Raw genomic sequence first — 23,013 nt, 5'->3', positions numbered from 1 at the left:
CGAGGAATACACTCCTGGCTGCCAATCAAAAAGTCAACATGATTATTTTTCTTATATGCTCTATTCATTTTACTGAAATGTCAACGTATACACATGAATTTCAAAACAAGGTACTCCTGCAGGAACAAAAGGCGGTTCTCGTGAGTGCGTGCTCCAAAGCGAAGATCCGTCAGAGAAACACTTCATGAAGATTGAAGCAGCACCATTGACGTCTTCGTTTAAGTCCTGCTCACCGCCACTTGAGCGGGAGAAGCAGCGGCAACGCGCCTCCGTTGCCAACGCCGACGCACCGGAACTTCATATCATCAATATCCCCGAGGATGCCAATATTCGGTAGGCAGCGAAATATATATTGCACTGCTCCTCCTGAAGTGTAAATACCTTCAGTCTTTCATTGTTGGTATTACAGCAACGTGTCAGTTCGTGTAGACACAAAGAAGTCCAGCGTGTTCTTGAGGGGTCCTCAGGGCACTACGTGGACCTTCCTTAACCCGCAGCACACTATGTTCTGGGTAGGACTTTGCCAACTTACATTATTCACACTAACGGCTCGAGAGTCATGACTAATTAACTGAGCCTGCTTCCACACATTTCCAGTCCAACAATGAGGTTGTGCTACCCGGCATGCCCCCCAGAATCCAACCCCTGTTTGAGCTGCGCAGCGACAAGGCAGAGGTCGTACAAAAGAAGGCTTTGGAGTATTTTAAAGCCGATGCCTTCACCAGCTATACCGAAATGAGGCCTGAGGGTTCCCAGTTGTTACTGGTGCTCGGTCGAGACGGCCCAGCAGGTAAGGAAAATATTGGGGCAATGTTGTTTATGCGGCCCTTTTAATTTTCATTTTAGTGTTTGGGACGATAGTGTTCAGTAGACTTAAGGCTGAGTTATGCTTCTGCATTGCGATGACGGCGTAGCGACGATGTAGACCCTACGGCGTCAGTGAGCATTCAAAGTTCTACGGCGAGTGAACGCGTTGCTCTGTAATTCACCGCCAAGCCACTAGAGAGGGGTGTGGCGTTTTGTTTGTACGGTTTTGGAGGACTCTCGTTGACTTCCTCTAGTTTTCTTCCGGTTTGACAACAATGCCATTGGAGATGGAACACTTGGATGTGGATCTTCAGCTCATCAACATTGAACAGCAAATGTTGATCATACAAATGTTGAGGTGTAGGCAACGCAAAAGACTGTTGCGGAGCTGGTCTGCCGGTTGAGAACAGCCGTATTTACAACACTGATTTGCCCACTGCGTCTCGATAAGGAAATGCACTTGCTACTTTCTCATGTCAATGGACCGGTTTGATGACATAGTGCGCCTTGTACAGGCCTTGCTATTACACCAGACAACGCACAGCAAAGCACCGTCACTTTCAGAAAGCGATTACTTAAACTACGAAGTTGTTTGAAATGACCTGATGGCTTTCTTTTAGTCACCTCAAGTAACTGTGCTATGGCAAAATGAAATGGCGTGCCAAGGCACTCTCAATTAATAATGATGTATCAAGTGTATAAACTGTCTGTTGTTGAAAATTAAACTAGGGCTGCAGCTATCGAATATTTTAGTAATCGAGTAATCGGATGAAACAAATATATTTTTAGGTGAAGAGCAATTATACATATACATGAGAAAACAAGACATTTCATCTAATCTTGAACCATTTTCAGTCACTCAATGTCTTTATTTTCGATGTGTATTGTTGAAAACAGCCAACAATTGCATCTCAGGTGTAACTAGAATTAAAAAAAAAAAGATTAATTCACTGCTTTCACTCAAAAAACTTTTAGATCTTATTAATATATATATATATCTTACCTAGAAATGCTGTTACGCTTGATAACACACATCACTTAAAAGTTACGATTTTTTCCCCACGTGTTTCAATTGAATTTCTCTTTGTGTCAAGCCATTTTTAAGTTCTAGTTAAGTTTTAAGTTAGTCTAAACTGTAAGTCCTGATAGGATTTTGAGTTTTTGCAGTGCATGATTAAGTTTTTATTTTACACCCTCATCACTCCACAATGCTATGTTATGTTAAAGCCTGTATGTAAGACACGTTAGCCACGCATCGACAGTGGTCATAATTAATTGAAACCTAGCCCTCCGCAGGGCTAACGTTCCGTGAGCTAGTAGCGACAGTAACGTTAATCTTATTTATTAGCGCTTAGCGCTGTACTGCTTTAAGATGGCGGCTGTTTACAAACGCTGCCCAGACGCGGCCGAGTCTGTCATATCACATCTAGTTCAACATACATGTGATCTCTATGAGACGCGCCAGACGCTGCCTGTTACCAATGTAGCATTGTGCGGGCTAGTATTTAGCAACGTTGGCGTCGTTTGTGGCGGCTGTCGGCTGCAGTAAGTTTTTTTTTTTTTCCCTTCTTCCTCTCCGCACGTGACAGCGCGTTGTCCCGCATTAAAAGTAGTCCTAGCAAAACGTGATGCTTAGAGCTGTCAAAATAAACGATTACTCGAGGTGAATAAAATTACTCGGATCAGTTTTTAAACTCGAGTTACTCGAGTTGCTCGAGTACTCGTTTCAGCTCTAAATTAAACATCAAAACAACTCTTTTGACACCAATCCTGTGCTTTATTCTTCATATACTTGAAGTTTAACTGTAAATACGTCACAGACTCACAGCAAACATATGTACAAAATAAATAATAAGTGCACTAACCAAAAATATGACATAAAGTGATAAAAAGCTGGCAGTTTTTGGCCAGCTGGGTCACCACTTCATGTGGCCATTCGCTTCTGAACACACACATACTGTACTTGTCTCGGAGGTTCTTCAATTTTTTTATGCATTCGCTAAACTTCAGACCCGCATTTTCAGCAATCTCCTTCCACGAATTGCTTGCCATTTGGCAATCTTTATAATGCCTTGACGAAACATTGTACAGGTAGTCGTACTTGCGGACCTCTTCTTCGATGATCCTCTCATGGGCTTGGTCCATTTTTAAATGTAGCCCAAGAATGTTTGTAAATGGCGGTGATTTTGCGCTGAACCGAAAACAATAGTCTGAGCAGACCAATCACAGTCCATTTACGTTACGTCACCACGCGTTGACGTGACACATAGTCAGGATATTGTGGAGGTGCATGTCAGGCTACGGCGGAGGGTCGTAAATCGGGTCCGCCTTGACGGCGTAGGTCTGTCGCAGAAGCATATCAATCTTTAGTTATGTTATAGTCATCTAAAAATGTGTTTGTCTTCGTCTAGTTTTTGTTGACGAAAACTCAAGACTAATTTCGTCTAGTTTTAGTTGACATGAACTAAAAATGTATTTGTAAAATTAAAACGAAAATTACTCAACAAAAATAAATAAATAAAGGTTTACAACGATTTCGAATGAACATTGGAAGACAAGCACATATTGCAGCGTCTACAAGGACAACGGCAATTTGGTGATAATACACACTCAGCAGGAAAACAGGATATTATTTTCAATTAATAATACCCACCTGGACGCCATGAGTTGAATGAAAAAAAAAAAAAAAAAGGTTGTCCGAGAGTTTAAGAGGGCACTGGCCGTTAGCATTTGCCTAATGCTAACGCTATGAGTTACCTTTAGTGTGTGATGATCACTCAGCTAAAGGCTAAAGCAACATTGCATATTCTCTCTGGCCAAGATAAGAAAACAAATCTTACCGTGTGTACGTGTGAGCAAGCCTGGAGACTGGAGAGGACACTGCATGGTGAGTTGAGGGTGGCAGGTGGGAGCGCAGCACGTCACACTAGTGACACAACCAGACACTGCTACGATGCAGGATAACTATACATGTGACGTCTCGTTCTCAGACAAAAACTGGCATTGGTCTTGTTATGTTTTTGTCTCCTGAAACACATTTTAGCTCTTTCTCGTCCCGGCATCGTCATGAAAAAGTAGTTAGTTGGCGAAATATTTTTGTTATAGTCTTCTTTGACGAAAACAACACTGACACGACAGCATATTATTGACACACAAAGAAACAAAATAGGTTCACAAGAATAAAGTTGTAATATTAGTTGAAAAAAAAATATTTTTACAAGAGTTAAGAAGACATTACAAGATTGGAGTAATAATATTGCAACAATAAATTATTTTGCAAATTAATTATTATTACAGTGATCCGTCCTTTTTCGCAGTCAATGGGAACCAGAACCCGCAACGATAAGTAAAAAACTGCGGAGTAGCACCCCCCATCCCACCCCCAGTTTTTTTTTTTTTCTTTTTTCCCAATGTATTTATTCAGATTTAGCATTGGAAAGAGATACATATGGTATCTTTTTTCCACAAACTATAATATATATACAGTGGGGAGAACAAGTATTTGATACACTGTCAATGGGTTTTCCAATTGGTAGTGTATCAAATACTTGTTCTCCCCACTGTATATATATGTGTATATATATATGTGTATATATATATATATATATATATATACATATTTAAAAAACCTTTTATATTTTAATGTTTTTTAAGCACTTCAAATCTAATAATTATGATAACTTTTAAACATGTTACTGTCCTACCAAATTATTTTTAAACAAGAATAAAGCAAAAATTGCTTGTCTTTATTAAATGCATCATTGTGTGAGCCCATTCATCTCTGCTCAAGCTGCTCACTTACACGCAATGAGTTGCCACAGCAACTGTTTAACAAGTTAAACAATGATTGACGCATGCAACGCTTTGAAGTCCGCTACTCTGGCAAGTTCAAACATTAAACATCTCTCATTCATGGTTATCTTTAATAAGCAACTCCAGTGCGCTCACTGCCTGACCAACAGAGAGCAGGGAGAGGGACGGAGGGAGCCAGAGTGGGACTACGCGATCCGCTCAGGACGGCTCATCTGTATTTTTTTTAAAAAATTTTTATTTTTATTAAATTGAAAAAAAAATCCGCGATGGACTGATGGCACAAAGTTAGAAATGCGAAGTAGCGAAGGATCACTGTATATTATTTTATTAAATATTATTATATATTGTAAATAAATTAGCACATATCTTTGTACTCTATGTAATATTTATGGCTGCAGCACAGCTAAACCATAATCATACAAAAGATTAAAGTCGTAATATTAGATTCAAGTCATTATATTTGGAGAAATTTTCATATTACAAAAATTTTAAAGTCGTCATTTTACTACAGTAAAGTCGTAATTGTATTACAATAAAGTCATAAATTCACTGTTGTTTTTGACAGCCCTTTTAAATTTGGTCTTTGTCTTTTGGACAAAAATACTTGTTAGTCTTAGTCATATTTTAGTCATATCAAAATGTGTTCGTCGAGTTTTAGTCGACGAAATTTGAGACAAATTTCGTCTGGTTTTAGTCGGCGACTGCTCAAAATGCTTTCGTCTGTAAAATTCAAAATTTTTAGTCCAAAAATAAATTTACAACTATTTCCAATGAACATTGACAGATGAACACATATTGTAGCGTTTACTCAGCAGGAAAACGCCATTATTTTCAATTTTTTAAACCCACTTGGACGCCACGAACTATATGTAAAAAAATTTTTTTTTTAAATCCAAGAGTTAAGACGATGCTTACCATGCTAAATGTTAACGCTAACATGAATGCTATGCTAACACTATGAGTTACATTTAGTGTGTGAAGCAACTTACAATATGAAAATGTCACGCATTGTGAACATATGACAGAAACTCGTTAGATGAAAACTGGCATTCGTCTTGTAATGTTTTAGTCTCCCAAGCCATGTTTTTATCTCGTCACCGCCACGTCAACGTCATTGAAAAATTGTTCTTCGACAAAATATTTTCGTTAACATCATCGTTGATGAAACAACAATGATCATACTATAAGATTAAAGATTTTATATAACTTTTCAAACTTTTAAGTAAACTATATGGATGCAACATTGCTAAAACGAAAAATTTACAACGGCGTAAATTTGGTTACTTGATGTAATATTATGAGACGTAAGATTTACATGTGGTGCTCATAGGGCACGCTGGAGAAGAAAGACAAAAATATTTACAAAAAGCTTTACAAAGTACATAAAAATAGACCACATATCGCTACTGCTTGTAATATTACGTGTAGTACGTAATGCTACGAATTAGCCATGCTGCATCCAGACACATAACATAAAATACCTAACGTTACGTAATATTACGACTTTAATTTCGTCATACTAGTGCTTGATTCTCCCCTCAAGATAATTTTTGTTGTTACTTTTTGTTGTGCCCTTTAGAAACAAAAAACTTGATCATTTGGACATAAGTAAATGAATACTATACATTGACATGCTGGCTTTTTGTTTCAGTTACAGAAACAGTAACAGAGGCAGTGAAGTTAACCACACCGGAGCCTCATCAGATGCCTTTGCTCATGCAACTCTACACCTCACCTGATTACCGCTCGCCCCTGGATCCAAATACCAAGGTGCAGAGCGACAAGAGAATCTATGCTGAGGTAGGAATAACAACAACTCTGTTACAGTCTGAGAAAGGTTGGTGTTTGCCGTAGGAGCTTCAACAGGAGAGTTCAGACCTCTTAAAAATATTGTTGGCTGTCTCGTATTTCTACATTTTACATGTTAAATTTGGTTGGAAATCGTAGCGTAGTCTTCGTGACAAAATTAAACTTGATGGATTAAATTGACCAAAAACATGCTAATTTTGTTTATACGCACATCACATTATAAACACAAAAATCTAGACTGTAGCCAACTTTATATTGCATCCACTAGGGGTGTCACCTTTCAGAAAACTGGCGGTACGGATATGATCATGGATCGTAAGTTACGGATCATTTTTCATATTTTAAACATGGACAGTGAATAACAAAACAACCTAAAGTGCAATTGAAGGCACATCTTATTTTTTGACTATGGAGAACACAAGTGCAAGATATATCCACAACTGAAAAGAAAAAAAAAGCGTAAACAGAGAATACCCAAGCTTATAATGTTAAATTCTTTTTCAAAAAGATAATGATGTCCACATTGTCAGAGGAGAGTGTTGACCTGTTTGCAGTTACTATGTACGCTGCTGTAGAAAACGCTCTTTCAATAGTCAATGAAGTACCAGGTGCTGCAAGATAGCGTCTTGCCATCATCTGTGAGGAGCGCAACATCAGGGATAAATCATTCACAGTTTTTTTCTTTTCATTTTCATAATGACACGGCATGATTTTCTCACTGACGTGGTTGCACGACGGGAGATGATAGCGTGGCTCAATCACATTCATCATAAGTCTAAGACCTTTGTTTTGCACAGTTGAATATGGCCTCAAACATGCAGAAATACATATTTCAATCTCAATCGCTTCTTGTAATTTCTTTAGCCCAGGCAGATTCTGCCTCTAAGGGCTGCTTAAATGGCATGGAGATGAGCGGTTATTTAGCATTAGCAGCCTTTGCCTCGCCTCCATCCGCTATATATGTGGCCGTCACACAAACGCGAACACTGCCTCCCCACCCCATCCACCAATCCGCGGACCACTCGCGTCCCGAACTGTTGCGTAATCCGATCCGTTCATGAAAAATCCATGTTTTGTGACACCTTTATCATCCACCTTCAAAGGGATCCACGGATAGAAAGACTAGTAGTTCTTAAAAGATAAACATTATTATGAGTTAAAATTTAAAAAAATAATAAATAAATAAAAAATAAAGAGTAGCAAAAGCAAAATGAACAGGAAAGACGGGATTAGACGTGACAAGAGTGTTCTGCCAAAATGTGCTACACCAGTGAAACGTGCTACAGGAGGCTAATTTGACACCCAGAGTACTACCGTGCGCTTTCAGCTTGTTTTGTTTGGCTGCATAGAGACAGAACATACTGAAGATGCCTTAGGAAAATACTTAAATAGAGTAATGTCAAATAAGAGTGGTTTAAATATGCTACGTGAGTAATGTGGTCAACAGATCAACAATTCGCTTTAAAGCTACCGCAAGGAAACACTATGCTTAAAAGTATGAGACGGAAACATATGCAAAAGTAAAAAAACAATCAATAAAAACACAAATAGTAAGTACTTTCCGCTTTTAACCGATGTGCACATTTAACCGATGTGCACATGTGTAGGACGTCTCGCCATGTAAACAACCAAGGCAAGCAACGAAGGGATCGAGAATACAAATGGTTAAATGGCAGCAAGTCAGTATCTCGGCAACCTGCCTAGGATTGGTTTAAAGACACTGCTAATGAGCTGGAATTGGATGCAGGTACCACGTCGGGAACACCTCCCACACCTCTCTAACAAAACAATCTGGCCAGCAGCAAAATGTGACAAAATCATGCCAGTCGTCATTCGCTTGCTAGCTAGCACAGCTATTCTTCCAGTCCAGGCCAAGTACGTCATCACCCAGAGCATCCATCGTGCGCGTAAAACATGGCACCCTCCGTAGAGCAAAACATGAACTAAATATTATAGATTTTTAAATCAATGGCAATATTTCATGTGTTTCTAATAGGATATTTTAGTAAAAGATAACGGTTGTGGCTTATTGGAGCCTAAGAGTCTTTAAGTCCAAGGTTCCTTTTTAAAGCATGGTGGAAATGGATTGGACGTCTATTTGTGACAAATTAATTTCGATTAGGCTGCAGTATGTGCACACTGTTACTCATTTACTTTATTTGTTTCATATTTTGTCAGATTTCGGGGCACACTTTGGGTGACATCGTCCTGACCATCAAAGTGATAAGCTGCTTCGTGCGCTCCAAAGGCTCCTGTCCAGTAGTCCAAGAGCTTCCCTTCATACCAGAGTTCTGCTCCTCCAATTCGTGTCCCAACAGCACACGACTCAGCTTCTCCTTGGATCAACTGCAAGAGCTCAGCTCCACTACTTGGGACCTGGAATGTTCTGTCAAACTGTGCTACAGCGAGGTAACAACTAAAAACACGCTCTGCTTTTTTAATACCAGTCAAAGCATTTGACAGCTCATTAAATTGCTAGTAAGAAATGTAGGGTGTCATGCACGTCTGATAAAATATGTGAAGATCATGGAGGATGCCGCAGCAGAATTTAGGGCTCATTAGAGGCTGAAACGATGGGCGACACGGTCAACTGTTTGTCTGTTTTTTTTTTTTTTTTTTTTGCTCACCAGAAATGTGGCGATGGAGGACGTGTGAAAAGGAACTTGGAGGTCACACAGCCATGTCAACAAACACTGAGTGAGTTAGCTTCATCTCCAACATTTGCACGAATACTCACTGCTTTCTCTGCACACAATTAAAGTTGACATTTTTGCAAAAGTTGGCCTTCCAGCAGGTTTGGATGTGGTTGTGCTGCATCCATTTGTATTTATAGGAGTTTTTACTGCATACTTAAGAATACAGTGGTACCTTTACTTACGAAATTAATAGGTTTTGGAAGTAGTCTCGTAACCTGAAAATTCCGTAAGTAGGGATGCGTTTTCCATATAAATGCCCTAATCCATTCCAAGCATAACTGAAATGTCACATTAAATTTTATAATTGGGGTAAAACCGGTATAAAACAACAGCCAAACAAATTTGAGTCATTCTAGAAGCCAAAAATTGTACTCAAGTAAGAGTAGCGTTACTTCAAAATAATATGACTCTAGTAAAAGTAGTCTACCAAAAAATGTACTTAAGTATAAGTAAAAATGTGTTTGGTGAAAAAAATACTCAAGTAATGAGTTACATTGTAAGTACCCCATTTTTCAGACTATACAGTGCCTTGCAAAAGTATTCGGGCCCCCTTGAACCTTGCAACCTTTCGCCATATTTCAGGCTTCAAACATAAAGATATAAAATTTCAATTTTTTGTCAAGAATCAACAACAAGTGGGACACAATCGTGAAGTGGAAAAAAATTTATTGGATAATTTAAACTTTTTTAACAAATAAAAAACTGAAAAGTGGGGCGTGCAATATTATTCGGCGTTAATACTTTGTAGCGCCACCTTTTGCTCCAATTACAGCTGCAAGTCGCTTGGGGTATGTTTCTATCAGTTTTGCACATCGAGAGACTGACATTCTTGCCCATTCTTCCTTGCAAAACAGCTCGAGCTCAGTGAGGTTGGATGGAAAGTGTTTGTGAACAGCAGTCTTCAGCTCTTTCCACAGATTCTCGATTGGATTCAGGTCTGGACTTTGACTTGGCCATTCTAACTCCTGGATACGTTTATTTTTTAACCATTCCATTGTAGATTTGGCTTTATGTTTTGGATCATTGTCCGGTTGAAAGATAAATCTCCGTCCCAGTCTCAGGTCTTGTGCAGATACCAACAGGTTTTCTTCCAGAATGTTCCTGTATTTGGCTGCATCCATCTTCCCGTCAATTTTAACCATCTTCCCTGTCCCTGCTGAAGAAAAGCAGGCCCAAACCATGATGCTGCCACCACCATGTTTAACAGTGGGGATGGTGTGTTCAGGGTGATGAGCTGTGTTGCTTTTACGCCAAACATATCGTTTTGCATTGTGGCCAAAAAGTTCAATTATGGTTTCATCTGACCAGAGCACCTTCTTCCACATGTTTGGTGTGTCTCCCAGGTGGCTTGTGGCAAACTTTAAGCGAGACTTTTTATGGATATCTTTGAGAAATGGCTTTCTTCTTGCCACTCTTCCATAAAGGCCAGATTTGTGCAGTGTACGACTGATTGTTGTCCTATGGACAGACTCTCCCACCTCAGCTGTAGATCTCTGCAGTTCATCCAGAGTGATCATGGGCCTCTTGGCTGCATCTCTGATCAGTTTTCTCCTTGTTTGAGAAGAAAGTTTGGAAGGACGGCCAGGTCTTGGTAGATTTGCAGTGGTCTGATGCTCCTTCCATTTCAATATGATGGCTTGCAAAGTGCTCCTTGAGATGTTTAAAGCTTGGGAAATCTTTTTGTATCCAAATCCGGCTTTAAACTTCTCCACAACAGTATCTCGGACCTGCCTGGTGTGTTCCTTGGTTTTCATAATGCTCTCTGCACTTTAAACAGAACCCTGAGACTATCACAGAGCAGGTGCATTTATACGGAGACATGATTACACACAGGTGGATTCGATTTCTCATCATCGGTCATTTAGGACTACATTGGATCATTCAGAGATCCTCACTGAACTTCTGGAGTGAGTTTGCTGCACTGAAAGTAAAGGGGCCGAATAATATTGCACGCCCCACTTTTCTGTTTTTTATTTGTTAAAAAAGTTTAAATTATCCAATAAATGTTGTTCCACTTCACGATTGTGTCCCACTTGTTGTTGATTCTTGACAAAAAAATTAAATTTCATATCTTTATGTTTGAAGCCTGAAATGTGGCGAAAGGTTGCAAGATTCAAGGGGGCCGAATACTTTTGCAAGGCACTGTAGGTCGCAGTTTTTTTCATAGTTTGGCAGAGGGTGCGTCTTTAGTCTAGAGCGACTTATGTGTGATTATTTACGGTCGGGTCGGGCCGACTTCTCTCTCGCTAACCTTTTTATAAATAAATATATGTTCATATATTTATACTAAAACGATGTATGGATGTTAAATAAAATAAATAATTTGGATAAAACAGAGAAGGCGCTGTGCATGCCTGCGCACGTGAGCGCAGTGGCCTTGCTCTCTTTTCAATCTTCCCCTCCCGCGCCGTGGTGCCCTCCGCGAGCATCCATACATATCCTTTTCGACATGGAGCAGCTATAGGAGAGAAAAACAAACTAAAGACAGGGGAACTGAAAAGCAACTGCGATAGGAGTGGGATATGGATGCACACCCAGAGCAGTGTTCTCCTGTGAAATGCATACCTGTCAAGTTGTACGGTTTCGGCGTAATTTGTACAAGTGAGCACTGATTTTTATACTGGACTGTCTCAGGAAATTAGAATACACAATATTCTAATTTTTTGAGACAGTCCTGTGTATATATACAGGACTGTCTCAGGAAATTAGAATACACAATATTCTAATTTCCTGAGACAGTCAGGAAATTAGAATATTGTGTATTCTAATTTCCTGAGACAGTCCAGTATGTGTACACCGTACGTTCAAAATCTATACGTTTTTCGTGCATTACTTTTTTTTTCCTCCGTTCGAGTTTTGTCACCGTTTTTGCAACAAGACAATGTGCTTTACTAAGTTTGGTGAATGATGCGGGAGTGGAAAGGAGGGAAGAGTTTTGTGACGCTGTTGCAAACGCGATGCTGAGCTCGGTGGCTCCAATATTTCCTCACTGTAGCCGACAGCTTACAATCTACGGCCACTTGATGTTACACTAGATATCTCATGCATATAAAACTAGATGCGAAATGACAGACTCGGCGGCATTAGTAAACAGCCGCCATCTTAAAGCAGTAGACCTCTCAGAAAGGCTCTGTTGTAGTGAACCTTCCAAGCGAACCTAAGTAACCTAAGTTTTTAGCTAAAATTCTCCTAAATCGGCAAAATCTTGAATCAACAGTTGTGCTCAAAAGTTTACATACACTTGTGAAGAACATAATGGCATGGCTCTCTTGGGTTTCCAGTTATTTCTACAACTCTGATTTTTCTCTGATAGAGTGATTGGAACAGATAGTTTGTCACAAAAAACATTCATGAAGTTTGGTTCTTTTATGACTTTATTATGGGTGAACAGAAAAAAGTGATCAAATCTGCTGGGTCAAAAATATACATACAGCAGCGCTAATATTTGGTAACATGTCCCTTGGCCATTTTCACTTCAATTAGGCGCTTATGGTAGCCATCCACAAGCTTCTGGCAAGCTTCTGGTTGACTCTTTGACCACTCCTCTTGACAGAATTGGTGCAGTTCAGCTAAATTTGATGGCTATCTGACATGGACTTGTTTCTTCAGCATTGTCCACAAGTACTCAATGGGGTTTAAGTCAGGACTTTGGGAAGGCCATTCGAAAACCTTAATTCCAGCCTGATTTAGCCATTCCATTACCACTTTTGATGTGTGTTTGGGGTCATTGTCCTGTTGGAACACCCAACTGCGCCCAAGACCCAATCTTCGGGCTGATGACGTTAGGTTATCTTGAAGAATTTGAAGGTAATCCTCCTTCTTCATTATCCCATTTACTCTCTGTAAAGCACCAGTTCCACTGGCAGCAAAACAGCCCCACAGCATAATACTACCACCACCGTGCTTGACGGTACGCATGGTGTACTTGGGGTTAAAGGCCTCACCTTTTCTCCTCCAAACATATTGCTGGGCATTGTGGCCAAACAGCTCGATTTTTGTTTTGTCTGACCACAAAACTTTCCTCCAGGAGTTCTTATCTTTGTCCATGTGATCAGCAGCAAACTTCAGTCGAGCCTTAAGGTGCCGCTTTTGGAGCAAGGGCTTCCTTCTTGCACGGCAGCCTCTCAGTCCATGGAGATGCAAAACACGCTTGACTGTGGACACTGACACCTGTGTTCCAGCAGCTTCTAATTCTTGGCAGATCTGCTTTTTGGTGATTCTCGGTTGAATCTTCACCCTCCTGACCAATTTTCTCTCAGCAGCAAGTGATAGCTTGCGTTTTCTTCTTGATCGTGGCAGTGACAAAACAGTGCCATGCACTTTATACTTATAAACAATTGTTTGCACTGTTGCTCTTGGGACCTGCAGCTGCTTGGAAATGGCTCCAAGTGACTTTCCTGACTTGTTCAAGTCAATGATTGTTCAAGTCAATAATCACTCACAAGAAATTGCTAATTCGTGTTGCTGTATGTATATTTTTGACCCAGCAGATTTGATCACTTTTTCTGTTAACCCATAATAAAGTCATAAACGAACCAAACTTCATGAATGTTTTTTGTGACAAAGAAGTATCTGTTCCAATCACTCTATCGGAGAAAAATCAGAGTTGTAGAAATAACTGGAAACTCAAGAGAGCCATGACATTGTGTTCTTCACAAGTGTATGTAAACGTTTGACCACAACTGTATCTTTAAATGATGAAACAGTTTTAAAACTATCACATGTCGAAAGTAGACAAAAAGGGAAGTCATGCAAAAACGGGAGCATTTTTAACAACTTTAACGGTTAATTCACAACATTAAATGACTTACAAACACAGCAAAGGTTACTATGTTTTTGTTTTTTTTTAATGAAAAAAAGAAGTGCAGCCATCAAAAGACGTGATAGAAATTGCCAAAAGTAACAAAAGTCAATGTTAAATTTTAGTAATCATGATGTAGCTGAAGATACTGATTTTTCTTTGATTGCACCAGGTTTTATGTGACAATATTACCAAAATATTCATATTATTTTAAACATTGAGTTTTATTTTTGTTTCATATTGCACATTATAGAAAACGTAAGATTAGTCACCAATTTGTAAGGGCATACGTCACTATTTGTAAGATTGCTTACGGCCTCGGGTTGACAGGTATGGAAATGCATGTTTAAAAGTGTGACAGTTGATCTTGAGAGTTGTAGTAATGTGTTTGCTTAAAAGCTCAACTTTAATAATGCGTATGTAAAGATTGGTGGTATCACACACAGAGATAACAATTAACAATTAAATGTTAGTCAAAAAGTGAAGGAAACATGACGGTTGAGATCAATTGTACACACTGTAACTGCCTTCTTCAGTTACATCCTTGCTGAAAGGCAATATAAAAAATATCAATTCATTCAGCGAATTTACTGTATGAGAAAAAAAATACATGGCGCCTTAAAGCGGAAATGTGAAGTAAGGATGGCCAACCATGTTTTTGAATAATATCAATGGCTGAACAATTATAAGCATATTTTCGTTATTTTTTTTCACGCAACCCTTCCAGATTCTTTTTTTAACCCATAGCAACGCCCTTGACAACGAAAATGCTTTTCTTCGGCAGTCTTCAGAAATCTTCGGAAATTACGTCACACTGAGAAGTGCGAGGGAAGTCCGCCATTGAACAGTATTGTTTGTTGCATTGCTTTTCGGTAAGATGCCACGGCGGTGTGTGGCGATGTTTTGTTCTCACTCAAACAAAAAGTTGTATGAGTGGCCAAAGGATAGCAGGGCACGTAATTGGACATCTTTCGTTCGCTTCGTGTGAATGAATTTCACGCCATCATCGAGTAGTGTTCTTTGCTGCAAACACTTCGAAGATGCCTGCTTCCTTAACCGGTCTGCTTATGATCAAGGATTTGCCAAAAAGTAAGTGTGATTTTTGGATAGATGACTGATGACTTTGTCAAAGCAGAGCTGCCAACTGTTGTGGAATGAACAGTATAAGCTAGCGACGTTAGCCGAAAGTTAACTCGTGGCAATCCCCGATCATAGTTGTTGTTGCGTTCGCTAGGTTAAGCGTGTTTAAATTGTGCGTCATCTACGATCTCTTTCCGAAAGGGTTAATCCACTGTCAATCGGGAAAGGGGTGATGCTGTGCTAATAAGTGGGTTGGCGTCTCGGTAATTCACGGTCACGTTGCCGTAAGAGACACACACCGCCGGTGAGTTTGTGCACATTTATTTGTATTTGTATTATGTATTTCCACCTTCATGCTTCAAGCATTGCATTGCATTTGTACGGTTCGGCATTTCTTTCACGGTGATCGCTTGATAGCCTTCTAGTTTGTATTTCACGAGAGCCACTGACAGGTGACAGTTGACAACAAGCCTGTTGGTTTTAATGGCTGGCAGCGAATCAGCGAGCGTGCAGGTCACGCAGTGAATCATGGAAAATGTAGTCTCGGGACAACACTGAAGTGGTGCTTTGTAATCTGTTCGCTTGTGTGAAAAAACTACATTTCCTTACGCCATTAGACGCCACTTCCTGCCGAGAGCCCCAAGCTGTGTTCGTACTGTTTGCACCATGTGTTAATAAAGAAACAGTTGTCAGTACGTCGTGTGTTCGATACCTTTGTCAACAAATAGCTCATAACAAGACACTAGGCACGATCCGTTTAAGAGACGCTGGGACTGGAGTGCTGTGAGTAGTAGGAGGCGAGGGGGAGATGAGCGAGAAGCAAAACTTCGCGGTCGAATGTGGCGGCAGTCCGCTATTATTTTGTTTTCTTATTGTTGCCACAATAAAGTGGAGAAAGCCATCAAAGACTCATCTCCTTCTTTTCCCCCAACGTTTTTATGTTATAATTTTATTTGCACGAGAGCTGCCGGATCTGCCAAAATGAACATGAAGTCTGATTATTATTTTTTTAAACAATGTCATCAGATGGACAGAAACATAAAATTATGTGCAAATGCCTGCATCTTCAAATCATGAAAACAATAACAGCCTATATTTTACCAATCTTGCAATCTCGATGGGTCTTGTCTCCATTCCATGTCAGGTAGTCTAGACACATTGTTTGCATCGTGATTAGCGTCTGACTAATACATGTTAGGTCCAACATAAAATTCCAACCTCCTCTTCTTCCTTCAACTCTTCAAAAACTTGGATCTCCTCCCTTGCGCTCGATCTATCGCTTATATCGCTGTTTGAATCATTGTTTGAAGGGCTTTGTATGGCGGCCGTATGTATGGAGCGCTGCCATGCTGTTCTCGGTGTGACGTATCACTTCTGGGTTCGTCCCCTTTCAGGCTCGAACTTCGGAAACGCCGATTATTTTGTCAAATATGCAACATATAAATTATTTTTTCATGCTTTATTTGTTGGACAATGTTTAATTACTTTAATTGTGACCCTACTTGGCATGTTATGAAATTACTTCACATTTCTGTCCTTAAATAATCTTAATTTAACTTCATTATTGTGTCATCAATACGCTGTCTTGAGTGCTATTTTGTCGAGCGTCGTCAGATTGAAGAAACTCGTGAAGTGGTACTTTTTTTCCCCCGACATCGCGACTAGAATCTCCCTGTTCGAGTGGCGTTCCAATTAAATTTTTCCTGGTCTGAGGTTGGTAACGTTTGACATCCCACAGTCCCGAATGCTACACGAGCGCTGTTGTGACATCATCAGCAGGTCCAGGCCCCCGAGCAGATTGTGCAGCCCGAGTGGATTGTGTGCCTAAACCGGTTTGGACACCCCTGGCCAACGATGTTTTTTTTAAAAACCCGTTGGTTTTTTTTCTCATCACAAAGTTATCTATTTGAACTGATATTATTATACTGGACTATAACCTATTACATAACCACATTAAGCCCCTGGGGAAAAAAAACGGCGAGAGAAAAAAAAATCATTGGTCAAAAGAGCATGAGTAAAGATAAAGTCAATATGCATAATAAAGAGGAAAAATGTTATGACTCTAGTGTAGCCCAAAGTAGCGGAGTAAGAGTAGTGTTTCTTCTTCACAACACAACTCTACAAAACCTAAAGTAAAAAATATGTCTTAGTAAAACTACTCTTAGAAGTACATTTTTCTCAAGAAGTTACTCAAGTAAATGTAGACCGATTATTGGCCAGGCCGATTATCGGTGGCGATATTTAGAAATTTGATGTACTGTATATCGTATCTGCCTCTTTTTTTTAATCAGACCGACCGACCGATGTGAAAAAAATCAATTTAAAACTGGGTTATATATTTGTTATTTCTATATTTAGTTTGTCCATTAGTTTAGACCTGTTTTCATATTCGTGGTTATATTTCTTCTGTGGAAAAATTTTAGAAAGCTACTGTACTTATTTAACTTTTCATTTAGTTATTTAACTTTTACTCAACTTTATAAGAGATGTAGGAAATTCAGGCACTTCTGGAGCTATTTTTTTCTAATTGTTTGATTCAATAAACATGCTTTAGGCATTTCAATGAAGTTCAGTATTTGCATTATTTAATTTTTTTTACGCCAATTTTTTCACCTTTACTGCAAATGAATATCAGCTCCAAAAATTGGTTAAAAGCCCCTCAAACTACGACTAACCGGTATTTGTGTCGGTCCTGAAAAAACTCTGTAATGAAGTAGATGATAGAACATAATGCAAAGGAAAAATGAAAAAAAAAATCTCTTAGCTTTCGGACAAAGTTATGTCCTCTTCTTTCACGAGATCGAAAACGGCGGCGGCTTTGTGGCAGGATAACGTCTCGCCGATTTCTGTTTTCCTAATCCAGAGGAGAAGTTATCTCTCCGTCTCATCAAAAAACTCTTCTTGAGACAAAAACGCGAGGAGACTTGTGCTCTTTTGGCGAAGACAGCGAGCCCGCTCTACCAGCAACAACATTATCACGCCTGTGCACGTCATCAAACTGCGACATCCAAATTAAAACGTCAGCAACAGTAGGCCAATAGGCACGCAGAATCGTGTTACTGATGCATGATGGGAAAGATTATGACCAATAGAGCAGCAGGATTTTAAGGCACAATATTTAATAGCAGGAAGAACATACTTATCTTTTATAGTACTGTACAGTATTTCTTCTTCTAGTATCCTGAAATTTCTTTCGTAACAAGAGGCAATATTTTCCCGTTGAGGCATGTTATAACCTAAAAATTCCGTTCGTAGGGACATTCGTAAGTCAAGGTATCATTGTATAAATAACATTTTCTCAAAAGACAGCCCGAATCATCAGTACAGAGTATTTTAGTCTACAAAACCACTCACCTTACCTCACCTTACTTACGCCAGCCAGAGAAGTCCCCGTCACTGACTTTCCCTAAGACATCTAGCCTCGTACATATATCTATTGTTTGGCTCCATCCATTTCACACCAATGACTGTTATTTAACACAGTTGAAACAGTGTTAAGTGCTGTACAAACCTAAAACAAACGCATGTAGTTACAAAGTAAGGACTGTATTTGTATGGCTTGGCTGCGGCTCAGTGGCCAACTGTCAAACTAGAAAATGCTACTGTTTACAAAGTCAATCCACACAAAATGAGCCCAAAGTCACGAACGCAGCATGATCTCTGTTGCGAAATGTTTAGGGATTTAATCTTAAATAAACTTAAGACATTTATACATATGTCTAAATTTGGCTGACTGCAGCGGTCCACCGCTAACTCAGCTCTCATGAGATTAGTAGCCGTGTGGCAAGCGCAAAGTTGGCAAGTGCTTTAAAAATGGTAATTTGACGTCACATTAAGGCCAATTTCAAACCCGGCATGCAAAGTAATTCCTTTTAACTTGCTGGCTGCCATTAACTGCGATAAACGTCCAATTAATCTGAACTGGGATGGTTAGCAGCAAAGGAATGCATGTTCATTTGCTGTAAACCCTCATTTGAAGACTCATTTAAAGAGTTTTGATTAAGTTTTAAGTAGATAGTCGTAGTAGTAGTCCGATCACGTGATCGAGAATCTGGCCGATCGCGCCATTTTTCAGAGGATTGGAATTGGGTTAAAAGGATCGGGTTTTCAATAAAAAAATATATTAAAAAATTCAGAGCTAAAAAGTAATAACATAATCCGGAAATACAACTACACTGCCAAACGAATCAAACATATATACAGTGAAGAAAATAAGTGTTTCACCACCCTGCTATTTTGCAATTTCTCCCACTTAGAAATGATGAAATTTTCATCGTAGGTGCATGTCCACTGTGAGAGAGATGATCTTAAAAAGAAAAATCCAGAAATCACAATGCATGATTTTTTAACAATTTGTTTGTGTGATACAGCTGCAAATAAGTATTTGAACTCCTGTCTATCAGCTAGAATTCTGACCCTCAAAGACCTGTTAGTCTGCCTATTAGTCCACCTCCACTCCATGTATTATCGTGAATCAGACACAATTGTTTGAGGTCGATGGCAGCATTAAGACACCTTTCCACCCCATACAATCAGTAAGAAACAAATTTGTAACATTGTCAAGACCAAAGAGCTGTCCAAAGACACCAGAGACAAAATGTTAACCTCCACAAGGCTTGCCAAGCAGCTTGGTGAAAAAAGGTCCACAGTTGGAGCAATCACTCGAAATTGGAAGAAGCTAAACATAAGTCATTCTCAATCGGAGTGGAGCCCCATGTGGGGTCTCAATGATCCTAAGAAAGGTGAGGAATCAGCCCAGAACTACACAACAGGACTTGGTCAATGACCTGAAAAGAGCTGGAACCATCATTTCCAAGGTTACTGTTGGTAATAGACTGGACGTCATGGTTTAAAATCATGCATGGCACTGAAGGCACCCCTGCTTAAACCAGCACATGTCAAGGCATGTCTTAAGTTTGTCTATGACCATTTGGATGAGTAAAATATAAAAATAAAATACAGTAAAATAGAACACCATGTTTGGAGGAAGAAGAATAATCTCAAGAAAACCATCCCTACTGTGAAGCATGAGGGTGGTAGCATCATGCTTTGGGGGTGTTTTTCTGCAAATGGGACAGGACAAGTGCACTGTATTAAAGAGAGGATGACTGGGGCCCTGTCTTGTGAGATTTTGGGGAACAACCGCCTTTCCTAGGTCAGAGCATTGAAGATGGGTCGTGCCTGGGTCTTCCTATATGACAGTGACCCGAAGCACACAGCCAGGAAAACCAAGGAGTGGCTCTGGACGAAGCATAACAAGGTTCTAGCATGGCCTAGCTAGTCTCCAGACCTAAACCCAATAGAAAACCTTTGGAGGGAGCTCAAACTCTGTTTCTCACCGACAGCCTAGAAAACTGACTGATCTGTGGGCCAAGATAACTCTTGCAGTGTGTGCAAACCTATTGAAAAACTACAGGAAAGTTTGACCTCTGATTGCAAAGAAAGGCTACTGTACCAATTATTAACATTCGTTTTCTCAGGTGTTTAAATATTTATTTGCAGCTGTATCACACAAATAAATCATTTTGAAAAATTATACATTGTGATTTCTGGATTTTTCTTTTTATATTATTTCTCTCACAGTGAACATGCGCCCAGATGAAAATTTCAGACTCCTCAATGATTTTTAAGTGGGAGAACTTGCAAATTAGCAGGGTGTTCAAATATTTATTGCCATCACTGTACATTTTTTACTCTGGAAGACTAACTGAGAAAGCGGAAGAGGAAGTACTGTAAATAGTACAGTACTGCAACATTTTTGAAACTTTTGTTCTTTTGGTGTAAGCAGATTCTCAAAATCATGTGACTCTGACTCGGCAAAAATAGGCGATCGGGACATTCCTATTTTTAAAAGCCACACGATCTATCTTCATCTGTGGCAAGGAAAGAGTTAAGGTACGAATAGCATGACAATGAGAATAGATGTAAAGTTTTAACCTGGTCACACACTCATTCTTTTATGTTATGAATGAAAATAAAATAAAAAATTGGAATATTCAGCAGATCCTCATTGATTTTTGTTTGAAAAAATTCTACATTCAATGTAAATATATTCCCTAATTTTACATTTTTTTTTAGATTCCATATTGACATCATTTTTGGGTTAGCTGATTTTTATTTTCATGTTTTGAGGTCATGAAGTCAAAGGTCACAGAGGTCTGAAACTGTATTTTGCAATAATTCTGGAATTGATGAAGGGATTATTATCAAACTCACAGGATATATTTCTAATATAAAAGTGAAGAAGCAATTAAATTTTAGGGTCATTAGGTCAAAGGTCACAGAGGTCAGAAAATGAATTTTGCAATAACTTGCAAACAGATTACCTTCATTTTGACTATAAACCTGACTATAGGCCACGGCTCTGCTCACTGTAATATGGGATATTTACACCAAAAGATATTAACCCATCACACTATGTTTGACCGTGTCGTCATAAGACTGTCATAAAACCGTCATCATTGTGACATGACACTGTCATAAGCATTAACGAACGCTTATGACAGATGTCATTTAATGTCATCTGGCAAATTAGCTCACATTTGAATGAATGTAAAAGATCCGAGCTGGACATAAATGGAGTTAGTGACAAAATTTGCCGGCTGACAATTACGGTAGCCTATTTAACTCAAATTTGCAGGGTAGATGAGAAGCTAAGAAGAGAAAATGATGACATTTTGGGGCATGGTGGCAAATGTTGACTACTAAATTTGGCTGCCTAGGTGGAGGTCTGCCTTGTGAGTGCTCCTTTAGTTAAGTTCTAGTTTAAATATATTCATTTTTCATTTTTATCATGATCCATCATTTAACGTTTCCCCCTTTTTTGAAAAAAAAAAAAAAAAAAAAAAAAAAAAGATTATTATTCCTTGTATGATATGTTTTTTAATATTAATATTTATGTTTTTAACTAGCCCTACAATTGCAAAACAGAATAATAAGTCAACTATATTGCCTCTAAATATCTCACCGCTCTGTATCCTCACTCCTGGCTGCAGTTTGCACAGCTATTGTTACTTTGAGTGCACCAGAAGCGGCGTGCAGGCGGTTGTCATAGCAGTGAACTCAGGATGCCGCCTCATAAGTGGGCGCGGAGCCGCTCGGAGACGGGGGGCTCGTCCTCTAGGAAGGCCTGCAGCCTGACCTTGTGGCCACAATCACAAGTAACGACCCTCCAGGGACGTGGCCCGAAGCCCTTTGTGTTTTCCACGGGGGTTTTTGACTGCGCTGCTGTCCAAACACGGGCACTGGGCCTCCAGCTATTGTCGGCCATCGGACGGCCATTACTCAAGCACGCAGGAACATTTAGATGATTCAAGAGTTGGAATCACGCAAGGAAGTCGAGGGTGATTAAATGGAGGGAAACCTTCATTTTGTCTGGCCTCTTCCTCCTTTATCTTCTTTCCTTTGGGTCATTTACAACCGTTTTCATGAGGTTTTAGTACAATTTGTACACAAAGTTAATTTAGTAGAATGCTTTACTTATACATTGTTGGACTGAATTTGCACTTACATTGTTGAATTAATTCAAATGCGTATATCATTAAAAAAAAAAGAAAAAAAAGAAAAAAAAAAAGATTAAATTCACAAATAATATGATTATTTTTACAATTATTGCATTGTTAATTAGGGGTGTGACAAAATATCAAAATGGTGATATATTGAGATGCATCCCAAAAGGTTATCGATGTGTTGATGCCAAGAATCGATATATTGTTTCAAATAGGTGTCAGTGAAAAAAAAAACAAACAAACAAAAACAAAAACAAGCTTCTGCCAAAATTGTACACCATGGGACACCAATAGTGTCCCAGTTAACTCTACGGTTGCCATTGATGGCGCTCGACGCCCAATCCATTAAGACCGGGAAGGGCGAATGAACATTGGGTCGCACAAAACCAGAGCATTCACAGTCACTCTTTCAGATTTTTGGAGCATTGACAGGTCACTTTCTGTTCATTTTAGGGCACTTACAGGTCACTTCATGTTGCGTTTCAGTCGCTACCTATTC

The 23,013-nt window shown here is 39.3% G+C and overlaps 1 protein-coding gene across 1 annotated transcript in view; it reads left to right on the top strand.

Moving 5' to 3' along the window:
• Positions 1 to 23,013, top strand: part of eng (endoglin) — a 141,162-nt gene that overhangs the window by 105,175 nt on the left and 12,974 nt on the right. Inside the window, exons 6-11 of the mRNA XM_057819773.1 lie at positions 123 to 333; positions 410 to 512; positions 598 to 790; positions 6,272 to 6,420; positions 8,608 to 8,838; positions 9,060 to 9,126. Coding sequence (XP_057675756.1) covers positions 123 to 333; positions 410 to 512; positions 598 to 790; positions 6,272 to 6,420; positions 8,608 to 8,838; positions 9,060 to 9,126 — 954 coding nt within the window. The remainder of the gene's footprint in view (positions 1 to 122; positions 334 to 409; positions 513 to 597; positions 791 to 6,271; positions 6,421 to 8,607; positions 8,839 to 9,059; positions 9,127 to 23,013) is intronic.

This window comes from Corythoichthys intestinalis, chromosome 17 (genome assembly GCF_030265065.1).
Source record: "Corythoichthys intestinalis isolate RoL2023-P3 chromosome 17, ASM3026506v1, whole genome shotgun sequence".
NCBI lineage: Eukaryota > Metazoa > Chordata > Actinopteri > Syngnathiformes > Syngnathidae > Corythoichthys > Corythoichthys intestinalis.
This window is presented reverse-complemented; position numbering and strand designations above follow the sequence as displayed.